This window comes from Ascaphus truei, chromosome 4, assembly GCF_040206685.1.
Source record: "Ascaphus truei isolate aAscTru1 chromosome 4, aAscTru1.hap1, whole genome shotgun sequence".
In the NCBI taxonomy this organism is placed as follows: Eukaryota; Metazoa; Chordata; class Amphibia; order Anura; family Ascaphidae; genus Ascaphus; species Ascaphus truei.
Genome location: NC_134486.1, coordinates 395,742,922 through 395,763,906, shown reverse-complemented (window position 1 = coordinate 395,763,906; position 20,985 = coordinate 395,742,922). Strand labels below are relative to the sequence as shown.

Sequence of the window (20,985 nt, the reverse complement as noted above, 5' to 3'; positions counted from 1 at the left end):
AGGAATAAGACAGGGACCAGGATTGGGAGAGATATCCCCAGAAGCAAGGAGGAGAAGCATGGATAGAAAGAGGATGTGTGAGGATGATTTGTAAGGGTGTTTTTTAGTGCAGGGGATATAGATCTGTGGTGTCAGAGGACGCAGGTAAGAAAGGAGTTCATGTTAACAGAGAAGTGGTGAAGGAAGGGGAGATGGAGATATATGAATGGAGTTAGAGACATACTGAGGCTGGTAAAAAGAAGTGCATAATTTGAGAAGTGAAGTCACAGCAAATATAAATGGTAAAGGCAGCATCACAGCAGTAATGATGCAGGGCCTGATGGGGGTGTCCACTTCTTCTGAACTTCCTTTTAAACTTCAGTTGTTCTGTAGTCATGCCACTTATAATGGGCCACTTGGATATGGGCTGCAAGCAGACTAGCTGTTCTGACTGGGTTTATATAGGCCTAAAAAGTCACCTGACAATGTTTTTCTGTCTGCTTAATTAGCACATCTGAGGCACATTCAAACAAATGGTTTTCTACACAGGGTGTTCCCTGCCTAGGTGGCAACACTTAATTTGATTAGGGGTAGACAGAAAACAGCATTCAGATATGGTTTTTACCTAGCATTGGATCACTTGCATATACTATATATACCCATCGAAACGTCCCCCACCTGCTTGTGCGACCTTTTTTTTCACCCCACGGTGACAGACAGACAGACAGAGACAGACAGACACGTTTTTACTGCATTTTAGTCCTATTCCACTCAGACTTCTACTGCGTGAATACAACATACTCTTCCCTTGCCTGACATGATCCTCAGTTTATTCAGCTACAGCTGGTAAAGGTTTACTTTGTGCTTTTACCACAACACTCTTAAAAGTTATTTTCCAGAGGCAATACCAGCCCCTCCAGTACTAGACTACTACTTTAAAGTCTTTAAATTATCTGTAGGCTGACCTTTGTATTATAAAATCAGAACAGGCTTTTTCTGCCATCTTTTCAGCAGTTATTTGCAGTGAGACCTTAGCTCACACCCAGCTTTTTTATTTTTTATTGCTTTTAACTCTTTTCTGGTGACTAGTCTCTGGCACATTATCCAGAACTGTGGCTTATGTTCATGTTTAATAACATTTCATTTTTAAACAGTTGTGTGGAGCACACTGAGTGCAGGGGTAGGGAAACACTTTCAACCTTCTCTACTGTGTCCAAGTGACAGAAATAGCAATTACTGTTTTTATAGCTACACTTTAGCATTAACAAAAACAAATCCATCTTTGGAATATGGGGCAGTTATGTAGTTGTACAGGAAAAATAAAAAGTAGGTGAAACCTCCATAATTCCATGTGTGTTTTAATTGGTCACCAAGAACAAAATCCAGACACTAGTATCTTCACTCAGGCACACGCTCCCTTACTGATTGCTATACACCTCACTCGTGCTCACACTTACTAATGAGGAACTCTGCAGGTTACGGCCTCCATAAGCTGCAGACCGCTTTTGACGCAGCAATAAATTGCAGAGGGTTAGTCTTTATGTTTCACGTGCAGCAACAAAGACAAGTTGTAAAGAATGACTTAGAAACACATGGAGAGGTTTTATTGTGGATAGCTATGGCATGGTGTTAAGGAATTATACAGAAGTGTCACTGGATTACTGAAATCTTGATAAATTGGTTACTATAAGACATCACTAAAATCGATAGGCATGGAAAGGTTACACAAAATGTAAATAAGATTGCACGATAATACCCGCAGGAAAACAGAAGCCTGCATGAAGCACTGTAACTGCAAGAGAACTGTACTGGCAAAATAAACTCCATCAGGAACCTATTGCAACTGTGCACAACAAGCTAGTAATGTTTCCCACGCAGCTGCGTACAAAGCATCATTATTTTACATTCAAATTAAGTGAACAATTATGTCACACTGGATTTTTAATACCTTCTTGGAATGAGGTAAATAAGATCTACAAAAATAGTACAAAATAAGACCATTACTTTTTTGTAAAGTAAAGTGGCGCTTTCAAGTTCCTTGCGGGAGAACCTGAGAACCCCTTTTCTCTGGATGTTGGGATAAATAATACAGCTCTCCCCTAACCTGCCACTGCACCTCTACCCTTCACACTGTTTTATTTAAACAGAGGGGAGAAGAGATCAGCACCAAACATGTCACTGCCACTCTTACTACACGCAGCCTCCAGCTACACACAGCTCCCGTTACTCTGCCGCACCCTCTTCCATGTAGGACGTTCCCAAGGATACGAATTAAAATTGGTAGGCAATTGTTAAGCGGATAAAATGATTTGCATCCAAACGGATCATAAAATTGTAATAAAAGACCTTTCTGTACAGAAACCCTTGGAATTTATGCAGAAAGACACGCTCCTAAAATGTGCAACAGAAGCTAAAGGAAACATTTTTCCTAAGGAAACGGCCTGGAGATAAAATGATTAGGTGACACGAAATGCGTCCAATCAGGATCTACATGCGATAATCCAGGAGATCAATGCTAGCTTCAGGAGAACCAATGCATGAGTGGGATGATCAGATTAAGAAAATTATTTCGTCAGAAACCATAATATGGTTGGCATCTTGCATATGGTCCAAAGCGGCCTTCACTTCTACCTGCGTGAAGGGGGTTTCATTGTTTTTGTTGATCGTTTCCATCACTGTTCGCATGCCAATCGACTGGGCATGAGCAGACTTGAAAGCATCTAGCAGAGCCACCTTGAAAGTCTTTAGCCTGGCAAATGAAACGAGAATTAAACACTTGTCTGCAATTGTAACCATAAAGCTCTCCCCATGTACTGCACACCTGTAAAAATAGACTGGGATATGTTTATACCAGTATCCTTTGCATTTAATTGGCAGTTACAAAGCATTAAACACACCGCATGCATGTTCAAATTCCCACCCCCATATAGTTTTGCCGCACCCATGGTCCTATCAGAAATAATGGGAATGCACTTGCCTGTGTGGCCACCTTCTCCTTTGGCATCCCAGCGCCAAATGACGCCGCATTGCCATGGAAAGGCGACTCCGCAGGCAAGTACCTCCTTCACATTCGGTCCGATAGGAGCGAGTGTGGCAAAACTATATGGGGCGGAAATTTTTTGCTGCCTCCAAATTTTGCCATCTTAGGTCCGGCCCCAATGGGCCGAACCGGAAATCTAACACTAAGTCTACCATAAAGTATGAAAACGATGAGCAAGGCAACGGCCAAAAACAAGATCTACATTTCTAGCAAGTAACCTGCTCTTCTATTATGAAAATTATTAAATATTAGGAATAGTACAATAGTACAAGCATTGATAAATATATCTGGAATCCCCAAAAAAATTAATATTGACTTTTAAGCTATATACAGTATGGTATTTACAGAAGTGCTATAGAAAGGACTTCTCATAAGCAGTAAAAAAACCCTGAGTGCATTTGTGCAAGCTCACCTCTCGCTGGACAATTTTGTCTTTTTAGAAGAATCGGTTTCCATTGGCTCCTCCACATGCTCAGGGGTCTTTGGGGTTTGGGTCAGAACTGCAGGGGAGGAAATATGCAATTAAACAAAACTAATATGGCTATAGGTGAACTAGTTGTAAAAACAGAAGGAATCTGCGCATTTGAATGTTTTCAACCAGCACACGCACGCCCAGCACTATGCAAGGATCAGTTACATTGCATCACGAAACAGCAGCCGCTGGAGAACAGGCCAGGAAGTCACGGATGCTGAATGAGCCTTTATTATTTCAGTTGTAACAGTATTTCAGACACCGCACTATAGTGCAATAGAAGGACCGAGAGCCACAAGAAATACACTGAATGCAACTTGTACCGCACACTTACATAAAGCATTTGTCACATTTTTTTCTCCTGCAATGAAAATGAATGACATGCCCCTGACCAGTGTACATCACCAAATTGATCACTTTATGGAAATGGCTGCCAAATCAGAGGCATTGGCCGTCACACTGGCAGCGGGATTGTATTGGCCACACATTTAAATCCCCATAAAACCAGCAGCATCCCTGATTGGAATCTCTGGAATCAGGGGGTTTCCTGGAGCGGATAATCGCACAGCTCAGGACACCCACATCGGTTCCTATCCAGAGACTGGACTAGAAAACTTTATAAGAGTTTATTTTTCTTATATTGCATTGCTGTTATAATGTGGCTTTTAACCTACGTTAAATTGACAAATCACTATACTTGCTATAGAACCCACGGCTATAACAGGATACATTGCCCTTACCTTGCTAGATTTGCGCACTAATAATCTGCAACTGTTTAATAAGAATTACCACGTCTAAAAGGTCAATTACGTAAACAATTTTTTGGCCACCGCACTGCTTTTCCTACTCGATAGATTGTAGAACAAACCACAGCAAGCGGTGCCTCCACCCAAACTCCCTCTCAAATCTAACTATCCTACGAGAGCGCATCGGACTCTGCATGCAAAATAGTTACAGGCCAACAAGCTATTAAATTAGGTCTCCTGCTGAAGACCAGAAACATGTTATGGCTTCTGACATTCAAAAGAATAAACTTAATCCGACCTAACACTATTTGGTACAGATTTAAAAAAAATATCTAAAAACACTTCTGAATAATAAGTACTCAGATGTAATTAGGACGCGTTGCAGCAATGTCACTCAAGTGGGAATAAACGAACCATTCGGGGTTTCATCTTCTGTATCACTAAAATCGTATGGGTCATGAGATTCCCCATCCTTCTGTGACTCTTTTCCAGCCTTTGACCGCATCTTCTTCCTACTAAACACAAACATTCATATTATACAGTGAGCAGAGGAGACCAGGAGCGGCTGCTTGCCTGGCACTGGCATGAAGTCTACCAAGCATATGGGTTGGGAGTAGGGACGACTGAACCAAGGAGATAAAGGACATAGAAATTACAAAACAAGGGGGCGCTGGGGTTCATGTCGCAGGGAACACAGGAAATAACCCCTGGCCGGTGCCTTTGAGCACGTTTAGAGGTTGTGGAAATTGGAATGGGAACAGGAGACTAAGAAATGATATGTAGTCTTTAGCCTCAATGTACATGTGGCTGTGTGAACTGGTGAGGTTAGAACTGCGGACTGTAGGAACGCCAGCACCAATGATAATATAGCACTTTGTCAGGAACAGAAATACAAATGCAAGGATGTTGGGTAAACTAGTTTAGTTCTCCAGGGAAGACGGGCCCACAGACTAAATGTCTGCAATTACAGAATTATAGGTTTGCATTAGTGCAATATTTCACAGAATCCAGAATCAAGGCTGCGAGACTAGATCAGCCAGAACACAAAAGTGAACCAAGTAACTTAATTGACATTTCAGCATAAACTGACCTTTTCCTCTTTGCTTCTCTGTCCTGTGTCCTCTCCTCCTCGCCCTCTGTGTCACTATCGGCATCTTTTCTCCGCCGCTTCTTCTCTTTCTCCAGAACCTGAAAGCACACAGCAGGAATTACCTGGTGTGGGAGTCCGTGTCCCCCCCCCGCTGCATTATGAACATTTACCACGTCACAAGATGACAAGTTTGGGATTTCACGGTTCAGTTTTACGCATTATTTTTTTTCTTTACATATTTGGTTTATGGACTTTTCAACAAAATCAGTCAGGTGTCCAACGTGTACCACAAGCTAAACCGTGCACCTTTATGTGGCTTTCCTAAATCCTAAAGCCATTTCAACCCAATAACATTTACTTTGATAGTCCATGTAAAAATTATAAATATTTATTTCAATCTTTACCATGAACTGTGAAAAACAAAAAGATAGTATATCAAGCAATATATAAAGGCCCAATATCAAAAGGCAAAACAATATCTTTAGCTTTCAGTATAAAATCGATGCATCGGACAAACTCGAGTTAAAGTAGTGTGACAGTCGGGGTGATATTGTGAGATGTTTGCACGATACCAACTTAGACACTGTAGAACAGCGTTTCACTATGAACACCGATGCTGTGCCGCCCGTTTGCTGGGGCGAGAACCGTAGGTAAGCAAAACCTGATGAGAGCTGTGACTAGTGTCGGGAGTCATTTCGGGGGTGAGGGGTCCTTACCTTCTTGAAGTACGCGTACAGCACAAGTTCGACGGCAGCCTCCGCGTCCTGCAGCTCAACCGTTTTGCTCATTCGTACTTTCGCGTGGGCCGTAGACAGACGAATCAATGTCTCCAAAGTACGCGCAGTGACGGGGGAGGTCTAGGAAAGCAAAGGGAAAAAAAAACTCAATTTGCCAATTTATAAATAATGAAAATGTTCTACAAAATCTGTCTAAATTAGAGAGAAATTCGAGTCCGGTAGCAAAACGACATTATGCGGCCCAATTAACTATACCTTCGCAAAAGTTTAAGTATTAATTAGTTGGCAATTAAACATGTAATCCAGGGGTAGACAACCCCAGTCCTTGAGGGCCACCAACAGGTCAGGTTTTTAGGATATTCCTGCATCAGCACAGGTGGCTAAATCAGTAGCTTAGTAGAAGACCTCACCACCTGTGCTGAAGCAGGGATAACCCAAACTGTTAGTGGCTCTCGAGGACTGGAGTTGGCCACCTCTGATGCAATCCAATAATTCATGCCACGCTAGCCTCCTATACTTACTCTAGCGACATCCGTGCTCATCTGGTCCTGGTTTCTCAGGCGGGAATACTCCTCTGCAATGTAACTGGCAGACTCTTGTGTGAGCACGGGTTTAAAGATTTTCGCCACATGGATGTACTTGCGCATGAACTCCGCGCTGACCATTTTCTCCCTGCGGTTTGTGGAAGTAGAGAAAGATTATGAAGATTTAATAGACAAAATCAATACACCTCCTTGCTTCTGCATGCAAGTATTGTTTAGCAACCCGATCTACAATTCACCAAAGTGTAGGCAGAGTATTTATATAGAAAAATCAGCATTTTAGCAGAGATGTCCTACTCTGCTGGTTCCAATTCACTGGGGAGACCTCACACTATCCCCCCCTATAAATCTGTTCCAATGCCCTACTTTAGCCAAGGTCAATTTGGACAGTAGACATTTAGAAAACTTGATGTAGTAAGTGACCTGGTGCAACAATGAACTGGAGAATCACAAATGGTGCCACACGGTGTGAGAGGGATGGATGTGCAAAGCACAGATGTCGAAGACGTTAGCAGCACCCATTAACGTGAAGCTTTGCGAACAACGCAATATTTAACATTAAACGTGTGCCATTGAGACGGTTCTCCTTTACAGGGGTAAGGTCTGTTACATCTGTAGATGTCCTAGAGAATTTTGTCTTTACCCATTACACTCCTGAAATCATTTAACGACCAATGAAGACTCAGAACCACTGCTCCATCTCACGGAAAATTGCTAGGGTAATTTCTATGGCCCAATTGAGTGATGGAGTACAGTAAAATTTGTGCTGGATTATGTGAGCTCTCCACAGACTATTTCCTCTGATGCAAAACACAGAAACCGTTGTGAAAGAAAACCAAAGGATAAGAGAAAGATCTGAGACCAGCTGTGCACAAGAACGGAAAACGCCTCCCCTTGCATGAGATGCGCTTACCTCCTCTTCCTAACTCCGTGCAGGAGGCCATCATGTTTCTCGTACACCTGTAATTCTTGTTGCTCCTCATTTGTAACGTTTGGGTCTTCCGTGGCAAGAATATCCACGGCACTACCCAGAGGCATAGCTGAAAGAATTACACTTCATATTGAAACTTAAGCTATGTTTCAATTCCAAAAGCAGCATTCAAGATGCATTGCTCAATGACAAATTGATCATGGGGACACAACGTGTGTTTAGGGTATATGTAATCAATGATAATGGTGTTTAAAATCATTGTATACACATTTCATCTTGGTTAGCATTTTATATATAGGTCACACGGTTGTGCTTCCATCTGCTCAGTAGAACTCACCATCTCCATCCTGCTCTCCAGAAGCTCTATATCTGTGCATGCGCAAAACATGGTCTGAGACTTCCCTGTCCTGTTCCGGGTCCATCTGATCCAGCATTATGAAGAGCAAGTCAAAACGAGACAGCAGAGAGTCCTGAAGGCCAATGTTCTCCATAGGAGTTTTATATTGATTGTACTGAAAAAGGGAACCAACGTTTACATCCAAAGTAGGACAAGTACTGTTCATCTTACAGCAAGTGTTCTCACAGTGCATTAAAAACACCAATATCTGCCACATCTAGACCGGTGTGTGTGTGTGTGTGTGTGTGTGTGTGTGTGTGTGTGTGTGTGTGTGTGTGTGTGTGTGTGTGTGTGTGTGTGTGTGTGTGTGTGTGTGTGTGTGTGTGTGTGTGTGTGTGTGTGTGTGTGTGTGTGTGTGTGTGTGTGTGTGTGTGTGTGTACACACACCACGTAGAAGATGTGTTTCTACAACTACCATGGATTTAACTCTTACATTTCACAAGCACTGTTACACCTACATTAGAGGCTAAAAGTGAAAATAGTACCAGCAGCAAACAGCAAATGGCGTACAGCCAGGGAGCCAGGTGGAATAAAAAGTTCAAAGTCCTTTATTTCAGTACATGACTGATATCAGAACCCCCATGGGGACAAAAACGAACCTCCTACGCGTTTCGGACTGGTAGGTCCTTTATCAAGGAGTCTAGCATATGGAGCAAATCTGTGTCTTATATACCCCTAATTTAATAACCAAAATCTGACAAACCTGTGGAAATCGGGTCCGTCCCTGGAGTGGTGGTGCCTTGTGTGACGTCGCGCGCATGCGCAGTGAGGACGGACCCGATTTCCACAGGTTTGTCAGATTTTGATTATTAAATTAGGGGTATATTAGACACAGATTTGCTCCATATGCTAGACTCCTTGATAAAGGACCTACCAGTCCGAAACGCGTAGGAGGTGCGTTTTTGTCCCCATGGGGGTTCTGATAGTCATGTACTGAAATAAAGGACTTTGAACTTTTTATTCCACCTGGCTCCCTGGCTGTGCGACATTTGCTGTTTGCTGCTGGTACTGGATTCTTCTTCATGGCTGGCACGCCATTACTACTTTCCCTGGAGACTGCAGTAGTGGGTAAGAGACATTATTTCTGACCACCATAGCTGAGTACTTTGATGCTTTTATTGTTCATAGTGACTCACAGGTCTATTTGGCATATACCCACTCCTTAGAACTCCTATTGGAATTTTTTGTATACCAAGATTGGTCTAATTGGATGAAGTTATACTGGGTGGAGCACCCTGTATCTTTTCCTTAAAAGTGAAAATGGCAAAAAAAGGTGTAAAAATTTGTTGAGAGCCACAAGCAATCTCCATATTGGGTTTGGCAAATAGCAGCACATCTGCAAACAAAACCAACTCACCCTCCCGTAGACAGGGTTAGCAGCAGCTAGCACACTGCATCGTGCATTTAGGCTGGCATGGATCCCAGCCTTGGCAATGGTGACGCGTCCTTGTTCCATGACCTCATGTATGGCTGTGCGATCCAAATCAGACATCTTATCGAACTCGTCAATGCAAACGACACCTCGGTCAGCCAGCACCATGGCTCCTGCTTCCAATCTTCTTTCCCCTGTTAAGAATAAAAGGAAAACACATTAACTGTCAAAGCAAAGCATAGGTTGAGCTCTTTAATGCAGCAAAATTCATGAACACTATTCAATGGACTACTAATATTTATCTCATGTGCAGTGGGGTGTAATTACATACATTCTTAGGATATAGTTTAAAAAGTGTTTAACTAATCAGATCAAAGCCTCATTTAATACGGCGACATTACATGTTTTCTGGATGGCAGCACCACACATCGGTCTCCTAAAGGCTGTTCTTACCAGTCTCCTGGTCCGTGGTGACTGCCGCAGTTAAACCAACACCCGAGGAGCCCCTGCCCGTGGTAGGAATGGCACGGGGAGCTGTGCACAGCACGTATCGCAGGAGCTGGGATTTTGCAACAGAGGGATCACCTGGACACAGATTTATGTAAATGTCACTGATCAGGCAGAGATGTCAGTTGGGACAGCAAAATAAACACAATGTTGTCAGACCTTGCCTATAACGAGTCCATCATATTAAGCCAATTTCATATCCTATGATCCCAGCGAGGCATATGCACTAGCAAACAGAACAAGTTCAGGTCTCCCCCCTTGCACTATTGGGTATTTCTAACAGTAACAGGGAGGATAAATGTTCTACTTTACCTATTAGGAGGACATTTATATCTCCTCTAATACGACTCCCGTTGTCCAAAACCTTCTCAACGCCACCAAGCAGCATACAGAGGATCGCCTTCTTGATGTAATCGTGTCCGTGTATACTTGGAGCAAGTGACCTAGATAGCTGGTCAAAAATATCCTAACGAAAAACAAAAAGGAATATTAGTAAGTGTTCAAAGAAATATTAGAAATTCTAGCGTGAGCACCATGTCCAAGTTAGAGATATGACACCTAGTTAAGTATAACCACTCAACCAAAGGCTCGAGTCTTCAGATTTTTACATTACAAGATGTATTAAGCTATGGATGAACACTTCGTTTTTTAAACTAGACGTTACGTAAAAGAATTATAAATTGGAATCCAACCGCCTGTCGTGCAATTCTAAAACACTCACAGTGCTGCACTCAACACTTCAATAGAAAGATACATTATATATACACATATTTTGCTGTACATTAACAATTAGTCGAACAGGAAATTTACAACATACGGCTAAAAGAGATCCTCTCCCAAAGAGCTTACAATCTAAGTGTTATGTTGGGAGGCTTACAGACAGGAGGAGAACATGCATTAGAACGGCACACAGGGGAGGTCAAGCGCATCCGGAGTGCATAGCAGAGGCGTAACATGTTTAGTGAAATGCTTTTAAGAGGGGGATTTTCAGCTGTGCTATGAATGTGGAAGGGAATGTGCTTGACCAATATAGAGTGAAAGAACGTTCCATAGGTAGGAAGTGCAAGCTTTTTCACTAAAGACAGGAGAGGGCTGTAGAGGTAAAAGGTGCAAAGATGAGAATTTTGGGTAGAGCATTAAGCTAGGTCCCAAGTGGCCTCGGCGTGCAAGTGACGGCGGGCGCACTGTGCACGTGACAGCGTGCGCACCGCACACATGACACTGCCCTTTATGGGGCAGGCCCCACCTCTGCGTGTGTGCGCGCACAAGCCGCGATGCACAACCGCCTTGGCCAAAAGACAAAATTTGTGCCTTTTGGAGCGGCGGCCAAGCATTGGCCACGTCGGCGGTTTAGCCAATGAGGGCAAACCAGTGGCGTGACGTCATGGCCACGCCCCCGCCACCAGGAGTCAACCAGGTCACGCTTTTGTCGGGAACAAGCGCCTCCAGGCACCCAGTCACACGCACTGGGTGCTTAGCCTAAGAGACAAGCAGCGACGTGATGAGATCAGAGTTGAGATATATGGAGGTGCAGAGAGCCTTAAAAAGGAGAATTTGGCTGTTCATACAGAAGTCAGCAGAGTTCAGGTCAGAAGCAGATACACATCCACCGACACTTGCATGCCATTTCTTTACCCCTCAGCATACATACTGTAAATATACATTGTAATGCACTGTGGTGTTGGTCACACAAAATGGATAAGTAAAGAAAAATGTATTTCCCCCTCTACCTTGGAACGGCTCTTGCTAAATCGCTTTATTTTGGCCACGTCATCTGCTGAAAAGACTGAATTCACCTCTTTACTCATTTGTATGACATTGCAGGCTATCAGAATGGTCCTGAAAGGAGAAAAGGAGAATGTCAGCTCATCATACACTATTCCAACGGCGTACAATAGGCAACAAGGAGGAACATTGTAAGGGTATCCCGAGGTGTGATCCCGTTTCTCACGGCATCATTGGTAGCAACATTCGATTCCACTTGAGAATGAGCCTGTAATGTTTATTTAACACCACACAATCACTTTTACGTACATTCATTTTCCCATTTCTGCTGTTATTCGATATTCAATTTCATGTTAATTGGTTTCATTTTATGATTTTTTTTTAATTTGCAAAACGGGCAAAATTGGAACCAAGTATATACCATACTGTTATCTACACTCTCCAGACGGGCTCGAGGGTGCAAGTCGAATTAACAAGCAATGCTTTTTTTTTGTTGACCAGTGAGAATTTCAGTGGTATGTTCTTTTGCTGTGAAAAGCCCAGCTGAGCTCGTTCCGAACCCCCTCAGGCTACATCTGCGTCACACCAAAGGCGGAGGTCTGAAAGCATTCACCAGGAACTGCTCCCGTCTGCACAGAACTAGCATGCTAAGGGTTAACATCTGGGATTTCTTGCTGCAATGTGTTTCGTCAGTCCCACCCGCGGCAGTGTTTAGGAGTCTGGACAAAGGAATTTCAAAGCCCAGCTGAATTCATGCAGAACCCCTTCCACTTACAACTCGATCATCCCAAAAACAGACAGCAGAGGGGCAGCCAAAGGGTGTCAGCCATTTTCTGTTATTAGAGCTGCTCGATTACTGGGTTGGGTAAAGTCTAACACATTGAAGGCCTATCTTACCGCGAATCATTTTAACCTCGTCTGTAACAGCTACATACGCCCATATATTATCCCCATTTAAAGTCTGTAAATTGAACGTATAACCCTGTTCATTTAATGCAACCAAATTATATCATAAAGCATATCAAACAGCTCTGTGCCCAGTACATATTGAGTTACCTCATTTTCAAGTATTATTGCCAGGTAAAAAAAAAATATTTATAAATAATACCAATGGCATTTGAATCCATATTAATGTTTTGAAATAGTAAGATATAAGAACTTTTCCTTTAAAGCAAACTAGGAGCTACACGTTATCCATACACACGATTTGTACTCTGCACCTATCACTTGGAACGATGCACCACCGCAAACACACGGTTGCCACAGACTTACTGACCTGAACGACCCTGAAGTGTAGCCGTTGTGCTTTGATGGCAGACAGCGATACGTTCCAATGCTCTGCACCCGGTCTCCTGGCTTCACCAGATCAACAAGGTCGTCGTCCAAGATGATATCTACAGATCGCGGCAGCTGTCCTGCAGGAGCTTTCTCTGGCATCTCCTGGATAGTAATTGTTTGGTGATCTTTGTAGACTGAAAGACCAAACTCTGTTTCCAGGGGATTATTCTCCTCATCCTGCAGGGACACATGTTAATTGAGTAGCTGTAAAGGGAAACGTTTGCAACTTGATCTGTTTGCTGTAGTATACAAAGTACATTTCTGGGACGTCAGAAGAGGAAATAAAGTAACAATAGTGGGATCACCCGAGGCCATAATCGGAATACCTACGGTCAAACCACCGATGTTTAAAGAATAGATTTGGGGATATTCATGTAAACAGACGCATGTGTTATTGCAAGGGTACGCAACTCCAGACCTCAAGTTCCCCCCAGCAGGACAGGTTTTCAGGCCATCCCTGCTTCCGCACAAGCAGCTGAATTAGAGGCGCAGTCTTTGACTGAACCACCTGTGCTGAAGCTGGGATATCCTGAAAACCTGACCTGTTGTGGGGGCTTGCGGACTGGAGTTGAGCACCTGTGTGTTAATGCAGCGGTGCACAAACTAGAGGGGGTGAGACTTTTCTGGGGGGTTGCAGCGTTTACAGAGGTCCCGCACAGAGCGCGAGGCCTCTAAACTTACCTGGCTCCAGTCACGCGTCTGACAACGCTAGGGCAAATGAGGCCCGTTGCCATGGAGACGTAATGTCACATGACCCCGCAGCGTCGTTTGACAAGATTAGAGGGAGAGGGCGCGCGACGGAGGAGCAGAGCAGGTGGGGGGAGAGGGGGCCGCAGGCGCGGGGAGTTTGCACACCGCTGTGTCAATGGATAGAAAGGAAAATGTAAAATGTTGATTAGATTTTGAGCTGTGCAGACATGCTGGGTTTACACAAACATTTACATTAGTTGGAATATATTCTATCCTGCCGTTAGATAATGAAATGTTACGGTTAATAAGAATGGCTGGATTGGGTGGGAAAGCAGGTTGGATAACTTAGGCCGAGCCCATAGACACTAAGCCTGTGCGGAGGCGCGTGGAGGCTGAGGGAAAGCGGGTGCTTTCCCTGGCCTTACTACGTCCAGGGGGCGTGTCTATGGGCAGGCCAGTGACATCACAGAGCTGGTCCGTCCTCATTAGGCGAACCACTCACGTGACCGGCCCTGCGCGCATAAACTAAAATTTGATTGTTGGCTATGCTTCTGCACGCCTGCGGGAGCCCCTGCTAAAGCCACTCTCATTGCGGCTGCTGTGGCTCATTGATAAGCGTGAGCGCGGCTCAGCGCTGACCATGCCCGCGGCCTAAGGTGGTAATGAGTCTGCATCGTTTGAATTATAAAACATGCAAACTAAACACCCTAACAAATGTGCAGAATTTGTAATGGGACACCTGGAAAGGACACGAACAACAACATTTGGGGCCCTGGTTTCTTATTTAAAGAATAGAAAGTATAAACTTTCAACTCTGTAACATTATAATTCCTTAAGATTTATTGTGCAGATGCTATATTCATCACTTAGCAGGTGAAAACTTCATAAAATCCCCTTATATTCCTCCCAGACCATCACATCGATGTACATTTATTTCCTATTTCATGCGTTCTGATTTTACAGTTTCCGATATGTAATCCCCCTTCATGATTGTGTCTCCAAAAGTGGCCAAAAGTCAAATAAAGCTTAAATATACACCGTCACTTCACTATTAATACACAGATGTTATTTGGCTTTTATTAGTGGGCTTGAAAAGAGTGAAGGGGTCAATAAGAAATAACATGAATTGACAACGCTAGAGAGTTTTATATTACCAAACTAAACAAGTTCTACCACAGCATCACGTTTCAGTGCTTTACACACCCCCACACACATACACTGACTGCCGCACGCGCACACACACACTGACTGACTGCCGCACGCACGCACACACTGACTGAGGCACACACACGCACACACTGACTGTATGTGCGTCAGTCAGTCTGTGTGTTTGTGTTTCTGCCTCAGACTCACTGACGCGCGCGCAAACACACAGTGACTGACGCACACACGCTACATGAAGCTGTAAAGGAGGGAGGGGGGGGACTGGATTGATGTGAATGGGGGACAAACAGAGAGAGGGGGGAGGAGAGAGAGAGGAACGGGAACATTACATCCCGGGCAACGCCGGGTCTCTCAGCTAGTAGTTATTAAAAAGATACAAGCTTCCCTTTAAAAACAAACCTCTGACAGTAATCATGGCCGGTAGAACATATATAAGGATAAACATAGAACCTATACCTGCACAAAATGTTATTTCCTTAGCAGTTTGATTACTTGCGTGTCAAAAAACCAAGGGTAACCATACTGCCTTCCATAAGCAGGTTTATAATCCTCTATACACAAGTAGAGATGAGTGAACTTCTCATATTACTTTGCAAAAATAGCCCCTATTTGCAAACTTCCACAAAAGTTAATGAGTTCTAAAAAGAAAAACTACAATTTCCACTGAACGTTCACAGGTGCTCTTTTTGTGTGCAGGTGTCATGTTTTACAGGGTGTTTCGGGGTGGTACATAAGTTTAGGCGAAACAGACGTTTGGCAATTTCACAGTGCTGTACACGAGTTACTCAGCCAGTGCTGTTAAAGGGTGTTTCTTCTGAAAATTATGATATTTCGCTGTCAAATGTTCGGTTAATAGACGCAACTACATCAATTCTATATGCTCCTAAACCTACGGCAACTTGAAACATTTTACCTTTGTGGGATAGACGGCACTGGAAGGAAACGCCTCCAGGCTGGTCATATCTGTGTATTTGCGCTCTATCGTTTTCTTTGTAGCTGGACAATAATGGACACTGCGAACAACTTTAGGACGGACCAAAGAGCCTGTTAAATCATAAGAGACTTGGTCATTGACAGTTTTCACACTGCTTGAATAAGCCAAGCTAGACATCATAAACGACAAGGACCACTACAATAAAGACAAAAACGCGTGGCTAAAAAATAAAAATAAAATGCATTGTATACTCACACTTTGTAACGATGCCTTCCACGCAGACAATACAGCTTAAGCACCGTGCAGTTAAAGTGCGAGGTGTAACGTGTTTGGAGCCAAAGCTGCCTTGAAGACCAACGTAGAACTCTTCGTACTGCTTGGCATAGGTGGCATCAATAGAAGCAACAAACTCTTTCAGTGCCCGCTGGAACGCGACAAGCTCCTCAAAGGCATTGCTCATCAGCCTGCAGGCCGGGTACAAAACATACGGGACCATAATGAACTCAGTGGATTATCTCAAATACAGTGCTTCTGCATTCAATAGCTAGAGAATATAAGAAATAAGCCATAAAGAGGAACACCTACACAAATATATAGTTCCATTAATTCCAATGAGTTTGTTTCGCGTTTACACGACTAACTCATTAATTGCTACATTCTTCGGTCACTGACAATAGTATGCAGACAAAGAATCTCCATTAAGGTCTGACTTTAATACTTTCACCAATCCTGAAAGTGAACCTCACATTGGAGATTAATATGAAAACAAGCCCATGCCAAAACAAATGACTGTGTGCAAAAATGTGAACTTTACCCGTCAATAATAATATTAAGCATAGGATCAGAGGGGGTCACAAAACTCTGATCCCATTTCAAATAAGCCAAATGGGCAGTGTGGGTAAAACACCACGTTCCCTGCGAATCCTAACTGTATGTGAATGAATAAGGAAGCAGAAGGCATACTCACAGGTTGGCTCTCTTCTCGTTTTTCATCCGGAGATCGTTGATATTCACAATCAGACGGTACCGATTGTCACTGATCATGTCCCTCACTTTGCTTTGGTAAATCCCTTGATCTTCCTGCGAGAATAAAACACAGTTTCATGTAAAACATATCCATACCTACCTACGCATAGTGGGGGGGAGCTTTGGAAAGAGACGTGGTCTGGCTGCAGGAGAACTCACACTGGCAAAACCACACTCAGTGTCTTGGTGACGCACAGTAACCCCAGGCCAGTGATACTGTAGCTTGGATGACAAACATTTTGTAGGGATGGCCTCCTCATACACTCTGCCCATCAATCTCACATCCCCACTCTGGGCTGAGACAAATTAGCAGGGATAAGGTGAAAGCGGATTACACCGCTGGTACAAGCAGCGAAACAGGTGCAGGGTCACCTATCCAACCTGTTACAGGATGCAATCCCTTCTACATTTTAATGTCTGTAGCTAAAGCTGCACTTCAACCGGCCGTTAAAAAATAAATAAATATTCATTCAATACAATCTACACATTGACAAGTGATCAGCCAACTTGTTGATCGGTCCGTTCTCCTGTAATCAATCGCTGAAATTCAGCTGGGGGGTTCACTAAATGCATTTGGGTAATCTTCTGCTGCACTGACAGCCAAAGTGCTGTGAGGAAGATCCTGTGACCAGGCAGGCACAAGATTCAATTGGTCACTGCTAGTGGGCAGGGCTCACATGTGATGCTGTTTCAGAAGGGGAATTGACTTTGTATATGTTGCTATAGGAACAAAAGTGCCTGTTACATTAGAATACATTAAAAATGCCTTAACATTTATTTTTAATGCTACAAGTATTTTCTCATAGTACAGAACAGATTTATAAAAAAAAAAAAAAAAAAACACATGTAGGATATTGCTTTTTACTGCAGCTTTAAACTCAAAAGCTACTGAAACAATTTGACTTTGAACAATGGCCACAGCATCAGGCAGCCTGTGGCTGCCATTTCCTCTCCAAGAATCCCCCGCTCCCCTTAGGCTAAGGCCCCGCTCCCAGAGTCAGCGCACCCGCACTGCAGACAGGCGGTGCGCTGACATACACAGACCGCGATATGCGGTCTGTAGGGAGCGGGAGCCGGAGCGGGAGGTGGGCCGGAGTGGGAGGCTTGACAGGGAGGGGGGGGCGTGGCTTGAGCGGAGGGACCCGCTACTCTCCCCCCCCCCTCCCTCCACAGACTCGGGCTGGAGCTGGAGCTGCTGAGGGTAAGTTTAAACATCCACACGCAGGCACTCATACATACACACACACACACACAGGCAGGCAGGCACTCACGCACTCATACACACACACACGCGCACACACAGGCAGGCACTCAAGCACTCATACATACATACATACACACACACACACACACACACACAGGCAGGCACTCACGCACTCATTCACACAAACGCGCGCACACGCAGGCACTGACGCACTCAGACACATACACACACACACACAGACAGAGGCAGGCACTCGGGCACACACATACACACACAGACAGGCACGCACGCACGCACTCAGACACACACACAGACAGGCATTCACCTGCTTTCACTCCACACTCCTCCCCGCTCCCTGAAGCCTCTCCTCCTCCCCTCCCCATTGGCTCACAGCCACACCACGTGACGCGTCAAAGCTAGGAAACACCATTCTCTGGTGTCTCCAGCGGCTGACGCGCCACAGCGTGTAGTCAGCTGTGCAGCCAGTGGGGACCGGGACCGGCTCGCGAGGATTCCCCTGCTGGTGGGGAACTCGCGACATGGCCGCCCGCGCCAACGAGCGCAGCGGGACCGAGGCCTTATCCTGGCAGTCCAGCAGTTCTCCCCCCCCCTCCCGCCAGGTAAGGGCAGTGACATCAGCCTGGAATTAAACCTCCACATGATTCTGTCTGCCATGTTCTATCCCGGGCAGCTGGGATATTCAGGGAGACCGTCTCCCCAAATTAGGGAAGAGGCCTGCAGGAAAGTTGAAATATATCCTTTCAAGATGTAAGACATTATCGTAAGGCTGCGCTTATTGTGCCGGCGACGGATGACGTCACCTGTCGCCGTTGCGATTGTTATATTTAAAATTCAGGCGACGTCGCTGGTCATAAAGGGGGAAGGCAGAGGGAGGGGGAAGCTCCCGATTAGCCGCATGGAGAGACCGTTGCCGAAAAAACAAACAAATAACAGTTACTACCAGACTTCTGGTAGCACTGTCGCGTGCACTATATTTATTTATTTATAAAATATTTGACCAGGAAGTAATACATTGAGAGTTACCTCTCGTTTTCAAGTATGTCCTGGGCACAGAGTTAAGACAAATAATACATGGTTACAAATACAGTTACATAAATGAACAGGTTATACATTATATACAAGATATTGCGTGCAGTTAAAGATAAAATATATTATGGGCGTATGTAACAGTTACAGACCAGATTATTATTATTATTCTAAGCACTGATGACAGCGACAATGCATTTGTTTTGACGCGTCGGTAGCTGTCGCGGGACTATAAGTGCAGCCAGCGTAAGTAGGGGCTAATTACATACATGTCGGCTTTCATTCACCTCGGGCGCAGGATCCCGTAACTCCTCATGGGGCCCCAACGCCACAGGGCGAAGGGGCCCCAACGCCACAGGGCGAAGGGGCCCCAACGCCACAGGGCGAAGGGGCCCCAACGCCACAGGGCGAAGGGGCCCCAACGCCACAGGGCGAAAGGGCCCCAACGCCACAGGGGGAAGGGGCCCCAACGCCCCAGGTACCACCACGCGTGAGGCCCAGAGCCGGCGCTGCCTGCACCCCCACCTCTCACACACGGGGACTCTGAGCCGCCGCCGCCGCCTCCTCCTTACCTCGTCGTCCAGAAAGTCGAGGTATTCCCGCTGGGCTTCCCGCATCTCGCGGTCATCCACCTCCTGCACGGGGGCGGCCATTGTACTGCGCGCGAGGGCAGAGGTGGAGCAACGGAAGGCTCGCGCGCGAGGGCAGGAGACTAAGAGCACAGCGGTTTTAAGTGCGCTGGAGCCCGGTCACTGCGCTTCTGCGAGGCACGGAGATAACACACGGTGAACGTGGCGTTTCACCTCCTCCTTCTCAGCTGCCGAGTGGCGCGAAAACCCAGCGCTTCTTTTCCCGCCACGCAGAGGTTACAGGTCACGGCGGCCACTCGCCGCAGCGGATTGGGCTAGCGCACGACTGGCGCCAAAACCGACGTCCAATGAAAGGCTGAGAAGGTGGTGAGGGGGCGGTGCTGTGCAGAAGGGGAGGAGTGAGACTGCAGGAGGGGAGCTCGCGCTCAGGCAGCGCGGCACTTCAGCTGCCGGCTACAGCGATCCCGTGCACCACCACTGCCTGCTCTGCTGTGTGCTCACCGCCACCTGAGGTAAGCATATAGGGGGCGAGATGCAGGGGGGGAGCGATGTGAGATGCAGGGGGTGATGTGAGATGCAGGGGGTGATGTGAGATGCAGGGGGTGATGTGAGATGCAAGGGGTGATGTGAGATGCAAGGGGTGATATTAGATGCAGGGGGGGAGCGATGCGAGATGCAGGGGGGGGAGCGATAATAGATGCAGGGGGGGAGCGATAATAGATGCAGGGGGGGGAGCGATGTGAGATGCAGGGGGGGAGCGATGCGAGATGCAGGGGGGTGATAATAGATGCAGGGGGGGGAGCGATGTGAGATGCAGGGGGGGGAGCGATGTGAGATGCAGGGGGGGAGCGATGCGAGATGCAGGGGGGTGATAATAGATGCAGGGGGGGGAGCGATGGGAGATGCAGGGGGGGAGCGATGGGAGATGCAGGGGGGAGCGATGTGAGATGCAGGGGGGGAGCGATGCGAGATGCAGGGGGGGAGCGATGCGAGATGCAGGGGGGGGAGCGATGCGAGATGCAGGGGGTGATATTAGATGCAGGGGGGGAGCGATGCGAGATGCAGGGGAGTGATATTAGATGCAGGTGGGAGCGATGCGAGATGCAGGGGGGGGAGCGATGCGAGATGCAGGGGGGTGATATTAGATGCAGGGGGGAGCGATGTGAGATGCAGGGGGGTGATATTAGATGCAGGGGGGAGCGATGCGAGATGCAGGGGGGAGATATTAGATGCAGGGGGTGATATTAGATGTAGGGGGGAGCGATGTGAGATGCAGGGGGTGATATTAAATGCAGGGGGGGAGCGATGCGAGATGCAGGGGGGGAGCGATGTGAGATGCAGGGGGTGATATTAGATGCAGGGGGGGAGCGATGTGAGATGCAGGGGGGTGATATTAAATGCAGGGGGGGAGCGATGTGAGCTGTAGGGGGAGAGCGATGTGAGATGCAGGGGGG

At 45.8% G+C, this 20,985-nt stretch overlaps 2 protein-coding genes across 6 annotated transcripts in view; one reads left to right on the top strand and one right to left on the bottom strand.

Moving 5' to 3' along the window:
* Positions 1-1,561: 1,561 nt before the first annotated feature.
* MCM3 (minichromosome maintenance complex component 3) lies at positions 1,562-19,900 on the bottom strand. 5 transcript variants are annotated; one of them, XM_075598591.1, is made up of 17 exons: positions 19,514-19,900; positions 16,632-16,744; positions 15,920-16,128; positions 15,644-15,774; positions 12,815-13,053; positions 11,544-11,652; positions 10,126-10,279; positions 9,760-9,891; positions 9,292-9,500; positions 7,875-8,049; positions 7,520-7,646; positions 6,586-6,736; positions 6,044-6,184; positions 5,328-5,425; positions 4,652-4,749; positions 3,432-3,519; positions 1,562-2,728 (listed from the first exon to the last, which is right to left on the bottom strand). In XM_075598591.1, the coding sequence occupies exons 1-17, from the start codon at positions 19,592-19,594 to the stop codon at positions 2,530-2,532; spliced, it is 2,454 nt and encodes an 817-aa protein (XP_075454706.1). In that variant the 5' UTR covers positions 19,595-19,900; the 3' UTR covers positions 1,562-2,529. The 5 variants fall into 5 exon arrangements, with proteins under 5 accessions (XP_075454706.1, XP_075454705.1, XP_075454708.1 ...); XM_075598590.1 differs by having other exon boundaries at positions 4,652-4,752; positions 19,514-19,899; XM_075598593.1 differs by lacking the exon at positions 19,514-19,900 and adding an exon at positions 19,229-19,247 and having other exon boundaries at positions 4,652-4,752.
* The window catches only part of LOC142493891 (zinc finger BED domain-containing protein 5-like), a 32,348-nt gene continuing 31,022 nt past the window's right edge, over positions 19,660-20,985 (top strand). The window contains exon 1 of the mRNA XM_075598594.1: positions 19,660-20,043. The gene's annotated coding sequence lies outside the window, so the exon portion shown is untranslated. The remainder of the gene's footprint in view (positions 20,044-20,985) is intronic.